At 45.1% G+C, this 15,236-nt stretch overlaps 1 protein-coding gene across 1 annotated transcript in view; it reads left to right on the forward strand.

The window, feature by feature from the left end:
* The window catches only part of SRBD1 (S1 RNA binding domain 1), a 139,127-nt gene extending 128,846 nt beyond the window's left edge, over positions 1-10,281 (forward strand). Inside the window, exons 15-16 of the mRNA XM_075267030.1 lie at positions 4,201-4,385; positions 9,836-10,281. Of these exons, the coding sequence (XP_075123131.1) occupies positions 4,201-4,385; positions 9,836-10,125 (475 nt within the window). The 3' untranslated portion in view covers positions 10,126-10,281. The remainder of the gene's footprint in view (positions 1-4,200; positions 4,386-9,835) is intronic.
* Positions 10,282-15,236: the final 4,955 nt, after the last annotated feature.

Here is a 15,236-nt window from a genome sequence, read left to right on the forward strand (position 1 = left end):
CCTCCTTCCCTATACTATACTACTCCTTGTCTCCTCCTTCCTTATACTATACTACTCCTTGTCTCCTCCTTCCTTATACTATACTACTCCTTGCCTCCTCCTTCCCTATACTATACTACCCCTTGTCTCCTCCTTCTCTATACTATACTACTCCTTGTCTTCTCCTTCTCTATACCATACTACTCCTTGTCTTCTCCTTCTCTATACTATACTACCCCTTGCCTCCTCCTTCCCTATACTATACTACCCCTTGTCTCCTCCTTCTCTATACTATACTACTCCTTGTCTTCTCCTTCTCTATACCATACTACTCCTTGTCTTCTCCTTCTCTATACTATACTACTCCTTGTCTCCTCCTTCCTTATACTATACTACTCCTTGCCTCCTCCTTCCCTATACTATACTACTCCTTGTCTCCTCCTTCTCTATACTATACTACTCCTTGTCTCCTCCTTCCCTATACTATACTACTCCTTGTCTCCTCCTTCCTTATACTATACTACTCCTTGTCTCCTCCTTCCTTATACTATACTACTCCTTGCCTCCTCCTTCCCTATACTATACTACCCCTTGTCTCCTCCTTCTCTATACTATACTACTCCTTGTCTTCTCCTTCTCTATACCATACTACTCCTTGTCTTCTCCTTCTCTATACTATACTACCCCTTGCCTCCTCCTTCCCTATACTATACTACCCCTTGTCTCCTCCTTCTCTATACTATACTACTCCTTGTCTCCTCCTTCCTTATACTATACTACTCCTTGCCTCCTCCTTCCCTATACTATACTACTCCTTGTCTCCTCCTTCTCTATACTATACTACTCCTTGTCTTCTCCTTCTCTATACTGTACTACTCCTTGTCCCCATATACCTTATACCTCCTTATAGATATACCTACATCTTTTACAGGTATTGAGGATTTTCCTCCCTGAGGTCGGTCAGCACATTCTCCAGTTGCTAGTCAGACACTTGTCAGCCTGCGGAGGGCGTTATACAGCCGGGGGGTGTAAATAGGAAGATGATGCTTTCCTTAGAAGTGTCAAGGCTTCACCTGTTCCCATTTAGCGTTGTGTATCATTACATAAGATCCATTCTCTGACTATGCCGCTTGCCGTGCCTGGGCTTAGGCAGGATCCTGATCTTCTAGTATGTCATTGCACTGCTTGTCGTATCCATCGGCGGTATTTGCTATTTGCCTAAATGCCTGGCATCGCTCTTTTGCTTATAAAGTGGTGTCAGAGTTTACAAAGTGTTTGCAATGGGCAGAGAGAAATAAGCTGCTTGTAGAGTATACCGGCAATGGCTAGTCTGCCACTAAGCAAAGAATCGGGCATATCAAAATCCAACATGTCCAATCCTATGTCCATCAGCTGTGGGGGATAGTCAGGACATCCTACTACACATATGATAGGTCACCTGTCGTGTCCGGTGGGAACGGACAACTTAACAAGATCAAGTGCGTTTTTTTTGCATTCGTTCTTTGGTCACTGCCTCCTATTAAATACTGGCAGAATTGAGATGGAATTTGGAGCGGATTTTGAAACAGAATCTGCTCCAAATTCCTCTATGTAAACTTACTCACAGATTTTGAGACTGATAACTCCTTGAGGTTGTCTCAGAATGGTGAAAATATAAGCATCCTGCACTATCTGGCTGCAGAGTCCGCGGCTCGAGACATACTGGGCCTAAAAAAGGTGCAAAGCCGCAGCTCAAATTTCTGTTCCTTTTCCATCATGTGACCTTATCCTTACGTATCTAGTGCCGGTGAGAAGTCACTACTAGTGCAGACGATGGGACCGAGCTACTGAGCATGTGTGACCACCTACGCTAGACACATTAAGTGGTCATTCTGAGATGGGATCAAAACAACACCAGGGGGCGCCATAACAATCATGTAATTGCAATATCTAGACACTTGAATAGTTTTATAAAATGATTCCATTATCAGTAGATGGGCAACCCAAAATGTATCAGTTGTTGGTGATACTGAGCACACACTAAACACTGTGCCACCGGTTTTACTCTTTCCAATGCCAGACACTAGATCAGTGATTCCCAAAGTGGTCCAGGTCAATCCCCAGGGGTCCACGGGAGACTCGATGGGGGTCTACATTGGCGTGAAAAAACATGGGGGTTCACAAGTTGTCAGTGGGGGTCCTCGAAAATGTATCTGGTTTCGAGAAAAAAAAAAGTTTGGGAACCTCTGCACTAGATCAATGTCAATAGGGAATCTGATAGAAAAACACGATCGGCAAAAATTGTTTGTCGAGTTTCATAAGTTGCTCACCTTGAAGTGCTCTCGAGTCATCATTTAACTTTCTTCTTAGCAATGACTTTTTATAAATAGAGCCAATCGATACAATGCATTATCGCTAAGCGTAACATTGCATATTGATCGCGCTCTCGTCTGTAGCTTTATCCTGGGCATCCTCCAGCCACGTTTCTTCAGGAGCTGGATATTAAATATCCATCCAGATTAAGTCCTTCAAAGTCTCGAAAGAAGCGCGCTCTGGCAATCTTACATCCTGTTATAAATTTGCCAGTCCTGTCGCTTGTCGCTCTGCAATTGATAGCTCGGTATTACGCTGCTTAGAATATGACCCTGTTTGAAGGTGGACAAGCACTCGAAGTAATCGCAGTATGTAAAAAGCAAGATTGGGTGTTCAAAGGCTTTAGCCAGTGTTTGCTTTCTCCTCCGCAAGGACGTCTCCTTCATGTTCTCCTGGAGGTGACCGGATTAACAGTCTTCCGGTAATTTGGTTACAGGTCTTAGATCTCTCCATGTATGTGACTCAAAGATGATTTTGGAAATTTGCGTTCTCATTTTTCATCGTCTTCAGTTGTGGTCGGGCGATAGAGTCATCTTTCGTAATGCTTGCCGTAAAATGTATGACTTGCCATGAAATCATTTTTGTTCACATGTGTTTTTGCTTGATGTGGAATTAAAGGGCACATGATATTGTTATAGGATTCTTCGTGTATAGAATGTGGGACGCAGATTTGTTGCCTGTTCACTGATGGGTATGTTGAAGGTCAGATTGAGGTCTGCGGAGGTCCACAGTCATACCAATTTTTGGAAGGTGGACATTGATTGATTATGGGCCAGTTATTACGCCTAAAAAAACTGTTGCCCTTGAATAAATAACAGTCCCATAAAGTCCCTATATAAAATCGGGATCGGAAAAGATCGGATTCCGATCGGCGATCGAGTAAATTTCACGATCACGATCGGAATTCCGATCCCGATCTTTTCCAGTGGGATCAAGGTCAGAGGTTATCTCAACCCTATTCCTGTATATATCATGAATAGGGCTGAGGGATCGGGAAAGATCGGATCCCGATCAGCAATCAAGCAAATTTCACGATCTGGATCGGCTGGAAAATGATCGGAAATCGGATTTTAAAATCAATCCTGAAATCTCAACCCTATAAAAGAGCCTTATAGAGAATATGTAAACTTGGCCATTGACTTAAGGGTTCCTTGCCAGCGACCACTTGAGGCTGAGAAACTCCGATGTCTATAGACCTGCACAAGACTGAACGGACACCAGTGGTGGACCGTAGAACACCGGGAGCAAGTAATTATGTATTTTTTGTTTTTTAATTTAATGCCATAATCTTATTTCCCAAACCTTGAATTTTTGGGCAGGTTCTGACTCGAGGTGACATGATCAGAACCATCATCCAGTACCCAAGTCGCTTTGCCTCCTTCCTCCTCCGCGTTCAGTGGTATCTCCTGTACTATGGGGCTTTACTATTACATTGATCTAGTTTGTCAGTCTTCATAGTACATACCATACTACTGAACATGGAACGGAGACAAGAGACGGAGCAACTCGTGCACCATGTGTTGGTTTCGATCACGTGGTCCTAGGTTGGAACCAGTCTGGAAACCCAAGGTTTGGAAGAAAAAGAACCAAGATAGGATGTAAATTTACAAAAAATCCCTAGAAAACTCTGCCACTGCTCCTGAAGCCGAGAAGTCCAGTGGTCAGGTCTTGGGATTGGTGGGATCCCAGCAGTGGGACTATCCAATCATGAAGCTATTGATAGTAGAGGATTGAAGAACTAGTATCTGAGACGTCTCCACTGATTGTCTTCTCACTGTGGTTCTGTCTCTTTGGATACTGTCGAGTCCCAGGATCTTGCGGATGTCTGGTATCTCCTCCATCTGTAACTTGTGTTTATCACTTTTACAGGTTTCTGACCCTTGTTGGTGGATGTACCGATGATATAGGGACGGAGAAAATCCAAAAGCAAATTAATGGATACATCCAAGGAGAAGAAATGGATAGAGTAGCCGAAAAAGTTAAAACAACATCCCTCACCTTGCAACTCATCATCGATGGTCTCTGCCAGCCCGAAGGTTACGACATGCGGACAGGTAAAGATGTCACATCCTTTTGCTGTATCTTACACTGTAGTTCATTTGTGTATACGTTGCTGGTCATGAATATCCCAGCCCCCTTAGAATACATAATTTAACGGCCCTGTCATGTGACCCTTCCCCCTCCACATTCACTCCCCAACAATAGTTGATGTGATTGGTCAAAACTCTTCCTGAAGTCAATAAGCCCCACCCACAGTGGGTGGTCCATGACTTCCCTTTGGCCCATGACTTCGCATTTCTCGGGAATGGTGGGGCCTAGAAAATTTTTAGAATTTTTGTGACCTTGCTCCAATTTCCTAAAAAAAAACAGCACAACTAAAAGTGGTTGAATACAAAGGGACTATATAGTGATGTAGATGATCTAGTATCAAAAATAGTAGAGAACATTTTCTACTATTATCTGAAATCTCGTGCCCAATAGATTGGTGTCTGTTTATAGTTAAAGGGATTGTCCAGGATGAAAATTTTTTTTTTTTTTAAAAAATGGCTTCCTTCTTTCAAATATAGCGCCACACTGGTCCACAGGTTGTTGGTGATATTGCAGCTTAGTCATTCACTTTATTGGAGCTAAGGTACAAAGCCCATGAGCAGGTGTGAGACTCTTTCTGGAAGAAAGTGACTAATCCTTTAAGAATGACAAGAAACGAGGAATTTGAGACATTCACTTCTGTCAACACGCTCATTCTTACAAAGCTGATCGAAAAACAGAATACTTGTTCAGCTGCCAGCTGTATCTTCCTGCATGCAAATGAATCATCAAGTGTCCAGTGGGTGTTACTTCATGTATATAGTCTCCTAAGTTTTCGTCCCTCCCCACGATTGCCAAGCAGAGTACATAGCGGTTCCTTCTCTTGGGTATACCAGGTTTTAGTGAACATGAGAATGTTTGAAATTATTTCTTGAGCCTCCGCTTACCGGTGTTACAAGTTAAGGGGGTCAATAATGATGACAAGATCCCTTTAAAGAGGACCTTTTACCACTTCCACCAACTCTTTGCATCCTTCAATAGGTACCAGTCCACTAATTTTGGTAGGGTGGAATTTTTTTCTCTTGCCCCTACCATTCCTGGGCAATCAATGCAGTTAGTTAGCCTTTCTAGTGTCAAGTGGGCGGTCCTGGGCCGGAGTAAAGTCAAGGGCTGCCCACATGAAAGTGGGTGGTCCATGACTTCCCATTGGCCTATGACTTCCCATTGACTTCCCATTGGTACATGACTTCCCATGTCTTCCCATTGGCCCATGACGTCCCATGTCTTCCCATTGGCCCTTGACTTCCCATTGGCCCATGACTTCCCATTGGCCCATGACTTCCCATTGGCCCATGACTTCCCATTGGTCCATGACTTCCCATTGGCCCATGACTTCCCATGTCTTCCCATTGGCCCATGACTTCCCATGTCTTCCCATTGGCCCATGACTTCCCATGTCTTCCCATTGGCCCATGACTTCCCATGTCTTCCCATTGGCCCATGACTTCCCATGTCTTCCCATTGGCCCATGACTTCCCATTGGCCCATGACTTCCCATGTCTTCCCATTGGCCCATGACTTCCCATGTCTTCCCATTGGCCCATGACTTCCCATTGCTTGGGAATGGTGGGGTCTAGAGAAAAAATTCCAACTGCCTCAGAACCAGTGGAGAGGAGACTATTGGAAGATGCCAAGAGTTGGAGTTAGTGAAGGTAGTGAAAGGTCCCCTTTAAACAAATTCAAGGGGCGCCAGGTTGACTCCGTGCACATGTTGTTGTTGGAGTATCCTCATGCTGTGCTCAAGTCTCAGAACATGATGAACTTTGCCATTGTAGGGGCAGACTGGTATGGTCTTTGTATGGTCTCATCTTTACCCATATGCCACGTAGATCAGTGCTCGATATATTAGAAACTCCAGGCCCAATCTATCTATCCTTGATCTGGATTCCTTTCCTCCACGGATACAAGTATATTTACATAGCCCTTTAAACACTAGATGGTATCCTATATATGGTGTTTGTCTTCTGGATATACAGAGAGACCTACTAAGTACAAGTCTTAAGAAGTAAGGTCATTTTTCTTTGGAGACTTCAAACAGAACATGGCTCTACGCTGAAATAATAATCCCTATTTTAAGGTTGGTGGCAGGACACTGTATCCTCCCCATCTCCCCGTCTACAAAGACTTTGATTGAAGAGATGACTGAAAACCGTATTTGTCTTTGTTGATCGAGCTCATAAATCACCCATTTATCAGATCCAGCATCAACCGTCCCAAGGAATAACATTTAGCCCTTGAAGTTGGGCCTGTCATGAGCTAACCACAGTCTTCCACGGGTCTCCGGTGGCTTTATTTAATAAGTGCGCATTTCTTGATTCACATTTTATATGGCATGTAATTTATTTTCAGATTTGAATTCATTTCCTGAATATGTGGCCGCCTGACCACAAAAATGAGTCGTTTCACAGCAGAGCTTTCCTCCTTACTCACTTATTATTTGCCTTTCTTTATAGATGTTCCCTCGATGATTCAAATGATTTTCTCTCTACGTCCATAGAATTTATGGCGATTATTTTGCCGTCGTTAAATGTTCAATTTTTTTTTTCTTACTGGAGGGAAATGATTTGGCTGGGGAGAAATGATTTGTTGTAATGCGACGTCTTTTCATACGGTTTCCGTATGAATGTAATCTGAAGAAGAATGACCCTCAGTCTGGGAATAGAGACGTCAGTCCGCCGGGTCTGCCCGGGGGAACGTCGCAGCGTTGAGTAGGACAAGGCTAAAATCACTGGTCGATTTGGTCTTTAGATTAGATTTATGGGGACGGCGTTGGAGGTTTAGTGGTTAACATTATTATCTTGGTGGAGCCATCGGGGTAACATCTGCTTGGACTTGCCAACGCTTGGTCGGCTTTCTCCAGCTGATCTGGTTTCTTGTCACTTAAGTGTCTTCTCTGGAGAACCCAACACTTCCACGCAACGCAGAGTCTTCAGTGGAATGGGAGCTGTGTAACGCTTTGTGCACTTGTAACAATAAGGGATCGTCTAAGGAGGATTCTCCCTTCCTTCCTTTTTCCTTTCTCCCTCCCTTCCTTCCTTCTTCCTTTCTCCCTCCCTTCTTCCTTTCTCCCTTCCTTCCTTATTCATTTCTCCCTTCCTTCCTTTCTCCCTCCCTCCCTTCCTTCCTTTCTCCCTCCCTCCCTTCCTTCCTTTCTCCCTTCCTTCCTTCTTCCTTTCTCCCTTCCTTCCTTCTTCCTTTCTCCCTTCCTTCCTTCCTTCCTTCCTTCCTTCTTCCTTTCTCCCTCCCTCCCTTCCTTCCTTACTCCCTTCCTTCCTTCTTTCCTTCCTCCCTTCCTTCCTTCTTCCTTTCTCCCTCCCTTCCTTCCTTCCTTCTTTCCTTCCTCCCTTCCTTCCTTCTTCCTTTCTCCCTCCCTCCCTTCCTTACTCCCTTCCTTCCTTCCTTCTTTCCTTCCTCCCTTCCTTCCTTCTTCCTTTCTCCCTTCCTTCCTTTCTCCCTCCCTTCCTTCCTTTCTCCCTTCCTTCCTTCTTCCTTTCTCCCTCCCTTCCTTCCTCCCTTCTTCCTTTCTCCCTTCCTTCCTTCCTTCCTTCCTTCTTTCCTTCCTTCCTTCCTCCCTCCCTTCCTTCCTTATTCCTTTCTCCCTCCCTCCCTTCCTTCCTCCCTCCCTTCCTTCCTTCTTCCTTTCTCCCTCCCTTCCTTATTCCTTTCTCCCTTCCTTCCTTTCTTCCTTTCTCCCTTCCTTCCTTCTTCCTTTCTCCCTCCCTCCCTCCCTCCCTCCCTCCCTTCCTTACTCCCTTCCTTCCTTCTTTCCTTCCTCCCTTCCTTCCTTCTTCCTTCTTCCTTTCTCCCTCCCTCCCTCCCTTCCTTCCTTACTCCCTTCCTTCCTTCTTTCCTTCCTCCCTTCCTTCCTTCTTCCTTTCTCCCTCCCTCCCTCCCTCCCTTCCTTCCTTACTCCCTTCCTTCCTTCCTTCTTTCCTTCCTCCCTTCCTTCCTTCTTCCTTTCTCCCTTCCTTCTTCCTTTCTCCCTCCCTCCCTTCCTTCCTTACTCCCTTCCTTCCTTCCTTCCTTCTTTCCTTCCTCCCTTCCTTCCTTCTTCCTTTCTCCCTCCCTCCCTCCCTCCCTTCCTTCCTTCCTTCTTTCCTTCCTCCCTTCCTTCCTTCTTCCTTTCTCCCTCCCTCCCTCCCTTCCTTACTCCCTTCCTTCTTTCCTTCCTCCCTTCCTTCCTTCTTCCTTTCTCCCTTCCTTCTTCCTTTCTCCCTCCCTTCCTTCCTTCCCTCCTTCCTCATCCACTCAGAATTGTTTTTACAGCATTTACTGTGCAGCCAGAATGATGTTCCCTTTTACATGTATTCTTTGGGTCGGTACGATTTCTCGGATATAAAATTTGTATAGTTTTATTTGCGTTTTTATACCTGAAAGAGATTCATTCATCAGAATCCCGTTTTTAGCTAAACCTACATCAGAATGGCCTTAAGAAAGGCTCTTCTTCCCCTACCTATAGATGTCTTCTCCACGCCGCCGTTCCTTAGATATCCCGGTTTTTGTCCTTATGCTAATTAGGTCGTTCCCTGTGCTGCAAGAAAACTCTCCAGCGCCACCTTCTTCTGTTTGCCGCCTCCGCCTCTTGTTCGGTTATAGGAAAATGGCTGACTGCGCCCACTGTGCATGTCCTTCGGCCATTTTCCTGTGGCCTCTCCCATTTGGCCAGAGGAAAATGGCGACAGACATGCACAGTTGGTGCTTTTTGAAGAAGACGTGACAGGACAAGGAAGAAGAGCTGGAGGCGGAGCACTGGAGACGCCCCCACTGCTGTTTAAGGGCTGGGGACCGCCCTCAGTGCTGCGAGAGAACAAATTAAGGTATGGACGAAAGCCGGGATATCTAAACAACGACGGCGCAGAGAAGACATCTAAAGGAAGGGGAAGAATAGCCTTTCTTAAGCCTATTCCGATGTGGATTAAGCTAAAAACAGGATTCTAATGATTGAATTCCTTTAAAAAAATCCAAAATACTAACAATTTTATCACAGGCTGCAGGGACAAGGCTCCTGGCTGTCACGTGAATAGATCACCGCTCCCAGATCTCAGTCCAGGGACTGGCAATCCACCACAAAATGGGAAAATGGCGCCTCATTCAGCTTTGACCTGGAAGTGGTCAATGCCCATGATCTGTGTGGGCACCCAGTGGATCCCCAGCAGCTCCGGAGTGGCCCCCACATTGGAATAGCTGACATCTGCCATACTATTATCAGGCCTAACTCAAACCTGCTCAATCAATTCTTCAGGTTACTGTAGCTGTGGGGCGATCTGCTGTAATATTCTTCTGGGTTTTGTTTTTATGTAAATGCAGCCATTCTTAATTTCGGTCGGTGTACCCTTTATATTTTAGTCCACTTTGTCCACTTTTTATATATTGATGGAAAAGCTCTTGACCCCGAAAAATATCTTTTATTTTGCAGAATTTGACAAAGCCGATTTCAAGACCAATATCGTGTCCATGGAAGACCTTAAGGTGGGGACAATTGTAACCGGAAAGGTCGAAAACGCTACATTATTTGGCGTCTTTGTGGACATTGGCGTGGGCAAAGCTGGGTTGATTCCAATGCGATATATCACAGAAAACAAACTTGCCAAGGAGAAGAGAAGGAGAAGTCTTGGACTCGGACCCGGGGAGAGGGTGGAAGTTAAAGTTCTCAATGTTGACATTAGACAGTCGAGGATTACTCTGGAACTTTTACGCGTTTTATAATTTTTTTTTTTCTATGCTCTAAGCTTCTGTTAGGAGAAATTCTGCTCTCCTGACATGTAAAGTGCCTCTGTGATTTAGGATTTGGAGCTGAGATGCCAGTCAGGAATAAACTCTGGCAGGATACTTTGTTATTTTTGTAACGCCAAGTTATTTCCTCTCACATCACCGTCTGAAATGTCCTCTCCTTGTTTTATACGTTCCGCGCTATAGGCCGAGACAGGGAGCCTTTTACCCCGTAGATATTACATATACGTTATGTTTTTGCTTTTATTTCACACTAATTCGGTTGTTTTCTATATTTCTAGGTAAATCTAAAAAAAAAAAAATTCTCAATGGCTCCCCTTCCAAAAAATATAATTCAAGGAAACCCATTGAAAAAATTTATGAAAGGCCTTCTAAGTATTCGTGAATGAGTCAATGAAATTGGCAACTTTTTTATTCTTCCTAAAATTTAAAGGGATCCTTTCATTAGAATCCCTTTTTTTCTAACTAACATGTAGGAATAGCCTTAAGAAAGGCAGTTCTTCTCCTACCTTTAGATGTCTTCTCCGCGCCACCGTTCGGTATATAATCCTATTTTTGTCGGTATGTAAATGAGCTCTCTCGCAGCACTGGGGGCTTCCCCAATGCTGCGAGAGAGCTCTCAGGCGCCGCCTCCATCTTCTTCAGGAACCGGCCTCTACACGTCGTCTTCCAGCCTAGCTTTCAATCTTCTGCGCATGCGCAGGGGCAGAGCTGACTGCACCTGCACTCGGCCATTTTTTTGTGGCCGCTTACTACAAGAGCTCGCGTAAGTGGCCACAAAAAAATGGCCGCTCGCAGGTGCAGTTGGCTCTGCCAGGGGCAGAGCCAATTGCGCATGCCTAGAAGATTGAAAGACAGGCCGGAACACGACGCGTCGAGGCCAGTTCCTGAAGAAGATGGAGGCGGCGCTGAAGAGTTCTCTCGCAGCATTGAGCACCCGCCCCCAGTGCTGCGAGAGAACTCATTTGCATAAAAACTGAAAACGGAATATCTACCAACCAGCGGCGTGGAGAAGACATCTAAAGGTAGGAAAAGAATAGCCTTTCTTAAGGCTATTCCTACGTGTTAGAAAAAAAGGATTCTAATGATAAGAATAACTTGACATCTGGGCATTGCCAGTTGGGGGTTGTGTCTATATACAGTCTACCAATGTGCTGACCATATGAGACAGTGGTGAGACACATCCCTTGGACCAGTTTCTTGGAGGAACGGCACATATGGAGACACATGTCCCGAGACGTCATGACAGGTCTTCTTTTTATTCCTTAACTCATCAAGTAATAGTAGAAGCTCAACTATGCCCAACATAACCTTGGCCATAGATTACAGATCTGAGAATTCATGACCAATGGTCTGTTCTCCTAGACCAAAAGATGCCACCATGGTGGTCATTACCACTGGAAGAACATTATTGATGGTGCCTACTGTACCATGGTGATGGGAGGATTTGGAGTTGTCTTCAAGAAAAATTCCCAATCGAGACCTCCCCAACCTGGTGTTAGCTGCTCACATTTGACCGTGTATGTGTACAAAGATCTGATAGATCTTGTTAGGTCTCCTAAGTATCATATCATATGTGAACATGATTGACCGACTGTATCTTCTGCCTCATATTTGCTTAATGGTTTCAATAGCCGGCGTTCAAGTCTTGAGGATCCATGAAATTTTGGTCATGAGGACCTGAAAAATATTTTAACTTTGTCCCTTGGCATTGTTGTGGTTTGTACTTTTTATCTTTTGATCATCCTAGATGTAAAAGGTCTTGCTGTTTTTGGACAAGTAGCTCTTCCAAGTGGTGGCCTTCCACGCAGATGTCTTCCTTTGACACAATCAGATTTCTGGTCTTTCCCATCAGACTGGCACAGTGGCTGCTTATTACACTTTTTGGAGTCAATGTGACCCCTTGCCACATGAAGCCCTCTTGTTATAGTCTGATGTTCCATAAAACCTTTGACATGTTGTAGTCACAGGTTTTGATGAATTGGGGGTCTCCCCACCTGCACCATCATGATCATTGCTGGAAAAAAAGAGGTGGAAGAAGTAATTACCCAAGACCTGTGCCCCTTGGGTCTGCTTGAGTCTCCTTGAAGAGGTAGGGTTGGATGAAGAGATGTCCCACCAACAGATAGTTTAGGATCTCCAGGATAAACAGTGTTTTCCGCCTGAGAATCATTGCCTCCATTTCCAAGATATCGCTGTTTTGGCCAATATGAAGATGAGCTCTTTACAGCAACAAGGGCGTTTTCATTGCTCCATAGAGCACCTTTGTTTCTCTAAACATCTCATTTACACCGTGACAAAAAAGATTGGGACCAGTTTTCCTGGTGGAATTGGAAAAAAGTTACTTTGCAGGTATCGTAAAATGCAGCGATGTTTCCGCCAAGGCCAATTGTTTGAATTTTCACAACGTGGGGCCCGGCCTTAAAGGGGTTTTCCAGGTATTACATAAATTTTTGATATCTGAGTAGAACATGTAATAGTCGAAAGAGGTGTTTACCTCTACCCCTTTGTTTTAGCCATCGGTATGAATCTTCGCTCCTAGACCTCCACCAATTATATCTTAAAGGGATTAAACTACCTTTTTTTCTAGTGAACACGTCAGAATAGCCTTAAGAAAGGCTATTCGTCTCCTACCTTTAGACGTGGTCTCTGCCGCGCCGTTCCGTAGAAATACCGGTTTAAACCGGTATGCAATTGAGCTCTCCGCAGCAATGAGGGCGGGCCCCAGCGCTGAAACACTGATGAGCGCGTCCCCATTGCTGCCCAGAGCTCTTTCCTGTGCCGCCTCCTTCTTCTGCAGCAACTCCGCCTCTTCTGGCTTCTCTTGCTCTTGTAGTTCGAAACAGGAGCACAGAGAGGCCACCCCAAAATGGCCGCTGGCCAGCTCCTGTATTGAACTGCAAGAGCGGCTACCCCAAAATGGCCACCAGCGGCTCCTGTATTGAACTGCAAGAGCAGCTACCTAAAAATGGCCGGCGGCCATTTTGGGGTGGCCTCTCTATGCTCCTGTTTCAAACTACAAGAGCAAGAGAAGCCAGAAGAGGCGGAGTTGCTGCAGAAGAAGGAGGCGGCGCAGGAAAGAGCTCTGGGCAGCAATGGTGACGCGCTCATCGGCCTTTCAGCGCTGGGGCCCGCCCTCATTCCTGCGGAGAGCTCATTTGCATACCGGTTAAAACCGGTATTTCTACGGAACGGCGTGGCGGAGACCACGTCTAGAGGTAGGAGACGAATAACCTTTCTCAAGGCTATTCCGACGTGGTAATTAGAAAAAAAGGTAGTTTAATGGTAGAATCCCTTTAAAGAGAACCTGCCAAGGCAATTTGGGACACTAAAATCACCCACCCGTTCTGATGGAATGAGGGGTTTGGAGCAACACGGTGGCTCAGTGGTTAGCACTGCAGCCTTGCAGCCCTGAAGTCCTGGGTTCAAATCTGCCAGGAACAACATCTGCAAGGAGTTTGTATGTTCTCCCCGTGTTTGGATTTCCTCCCGTTCTACAAACATTTATACCCAGCTCCTGTACTTCTGGTGCCAGTGCAGTTCCTCAGTATAGCCAGTACTCCTTGGATTCAGTCCACATGCGCAGGAGCTGGGGTGTATGTCCTCGGCCTCACTGAACAACGGCGCAGGCGCCGGGAGCACCAGAGAGGAGTCCGATGCAACTCCTTGGACTCCTCTCTAAGCAAGCGTAAAGATTTATTTTTTCGTTCATGGTGTCACAGGTCTATATTCGACACTAAAATCCCGGTCCATAAGGAACTGTGGGTGGTTGAGTGTCCCATGTTGCCCTCGCAGGTTCCCTTTAAAAGTCACATCAAAGATTTTATATATCAGCAGTAACTTTCTACCTGTTAAAACTTAGCGAAAACTCCTAAAAACTTCCTTATTACCTCCACATACCTACACCGATGTCCTACAGGAGGCGACCTCTTCCGAGGTTCTTGCTCTATCCACCTCTAACATTAATGAGGATTCCAATATTTAACAAGACATTGAATGCTACACGACTTCAGACCTACAGGTTTCGGGTTCCGCCACATATTGCTTTGTGTAATCTTCTCCCCCCAGCAGGTTTACAATCCTTCTCTCCCTAATGGCCCTCCCATCTGCAAGCGCTGATTGACAGGCCCGATCGGGAGGTATTCTTGCCAGACTCCAATAAAGAAGGGTCTTGGGAAAATCTTAAGGTAATTATGGATGGGCCACAATCCACTAATCAGACAATTTGCAAAATGAATCCCATATTCCCTTACTATATTAGTTTTCTTTCTTGTTTGTGTTTATAGGGCACATTTACAACTCCAGTAACCTCCCGTCTCCCCGCAGTCCAATTAAACCTCTCGCAGGGTAATGCATTAAAGGGAAGGAATATTGGAAGTGGCTCGTAATTAGTTTTGCTCTTGTTGTTGCCACATTCGCTCGCCGGTTGAGTTTTATACTCTGATAATAAAAGCAGAAAGAAAAAGTATAAAGGGTAATGGAGTGTTTTACGGTTACAAGGTAGAACATGAGCTTGCTGTGTGCAGAACTTCCTGCTAGATCCAGGGCCTTCTGAGCCTTTTATTCGCAGGTTAACAAGGTTCTAGCTTCCCCTGTTTTGGCGACCGGAGCTGGGTTTTATCGCACGACACTAATTGCTTTGACACAACACACGTCGAGGACTAAAGCTTGGCACAGAAGGGGGGGGATTGTGTTTTCTTCTGCCATGTAACGGTTCTCCGCTGGTTCCTGTGACATAATGTCATCATCTGCCAAGAAAATAATTTACGAGGAGTTACGAGGAACAAAACATTAGATGTTCATTGATCATACAAGATCAAGCATAGCCCTAAAACCACCTAATATTGGGCCACCAAAAAAAGTTTATGGATGCCACAAGACCTCTGAAGTTGCCCTGTGGTCTCTGGCACCAAGATGTAAGCAGCAGGTCCTTTGGGTCCTGTAAGTTGGAAGGTGAGACCTCCAGGGATCTGACTTGTTTTGGCTACACAACCAATAGATAATAAGATTAATACCTGAGGACAAGTCAACACCTTGAACTTTTAGGCTTTATTCACATATGCACATGGTTTTCTGTTCCAGGAGTC

This window comes from Leptodactylus fuscus, chromosome 3 (genome assembly GCF_031893055.1).
Source record: "Leptodactylus fuscus isolate aLepFus1 chromosome 3, aLepFus1.hap2, whole genome shotgun sequence".
Classification (NCBI taxonomy): Eukaryota; Metazoa; Chordata; class Amphibia; order Anura; family Leptodactylidae; genus Leptodactylus; species Leptodactylus fuscus.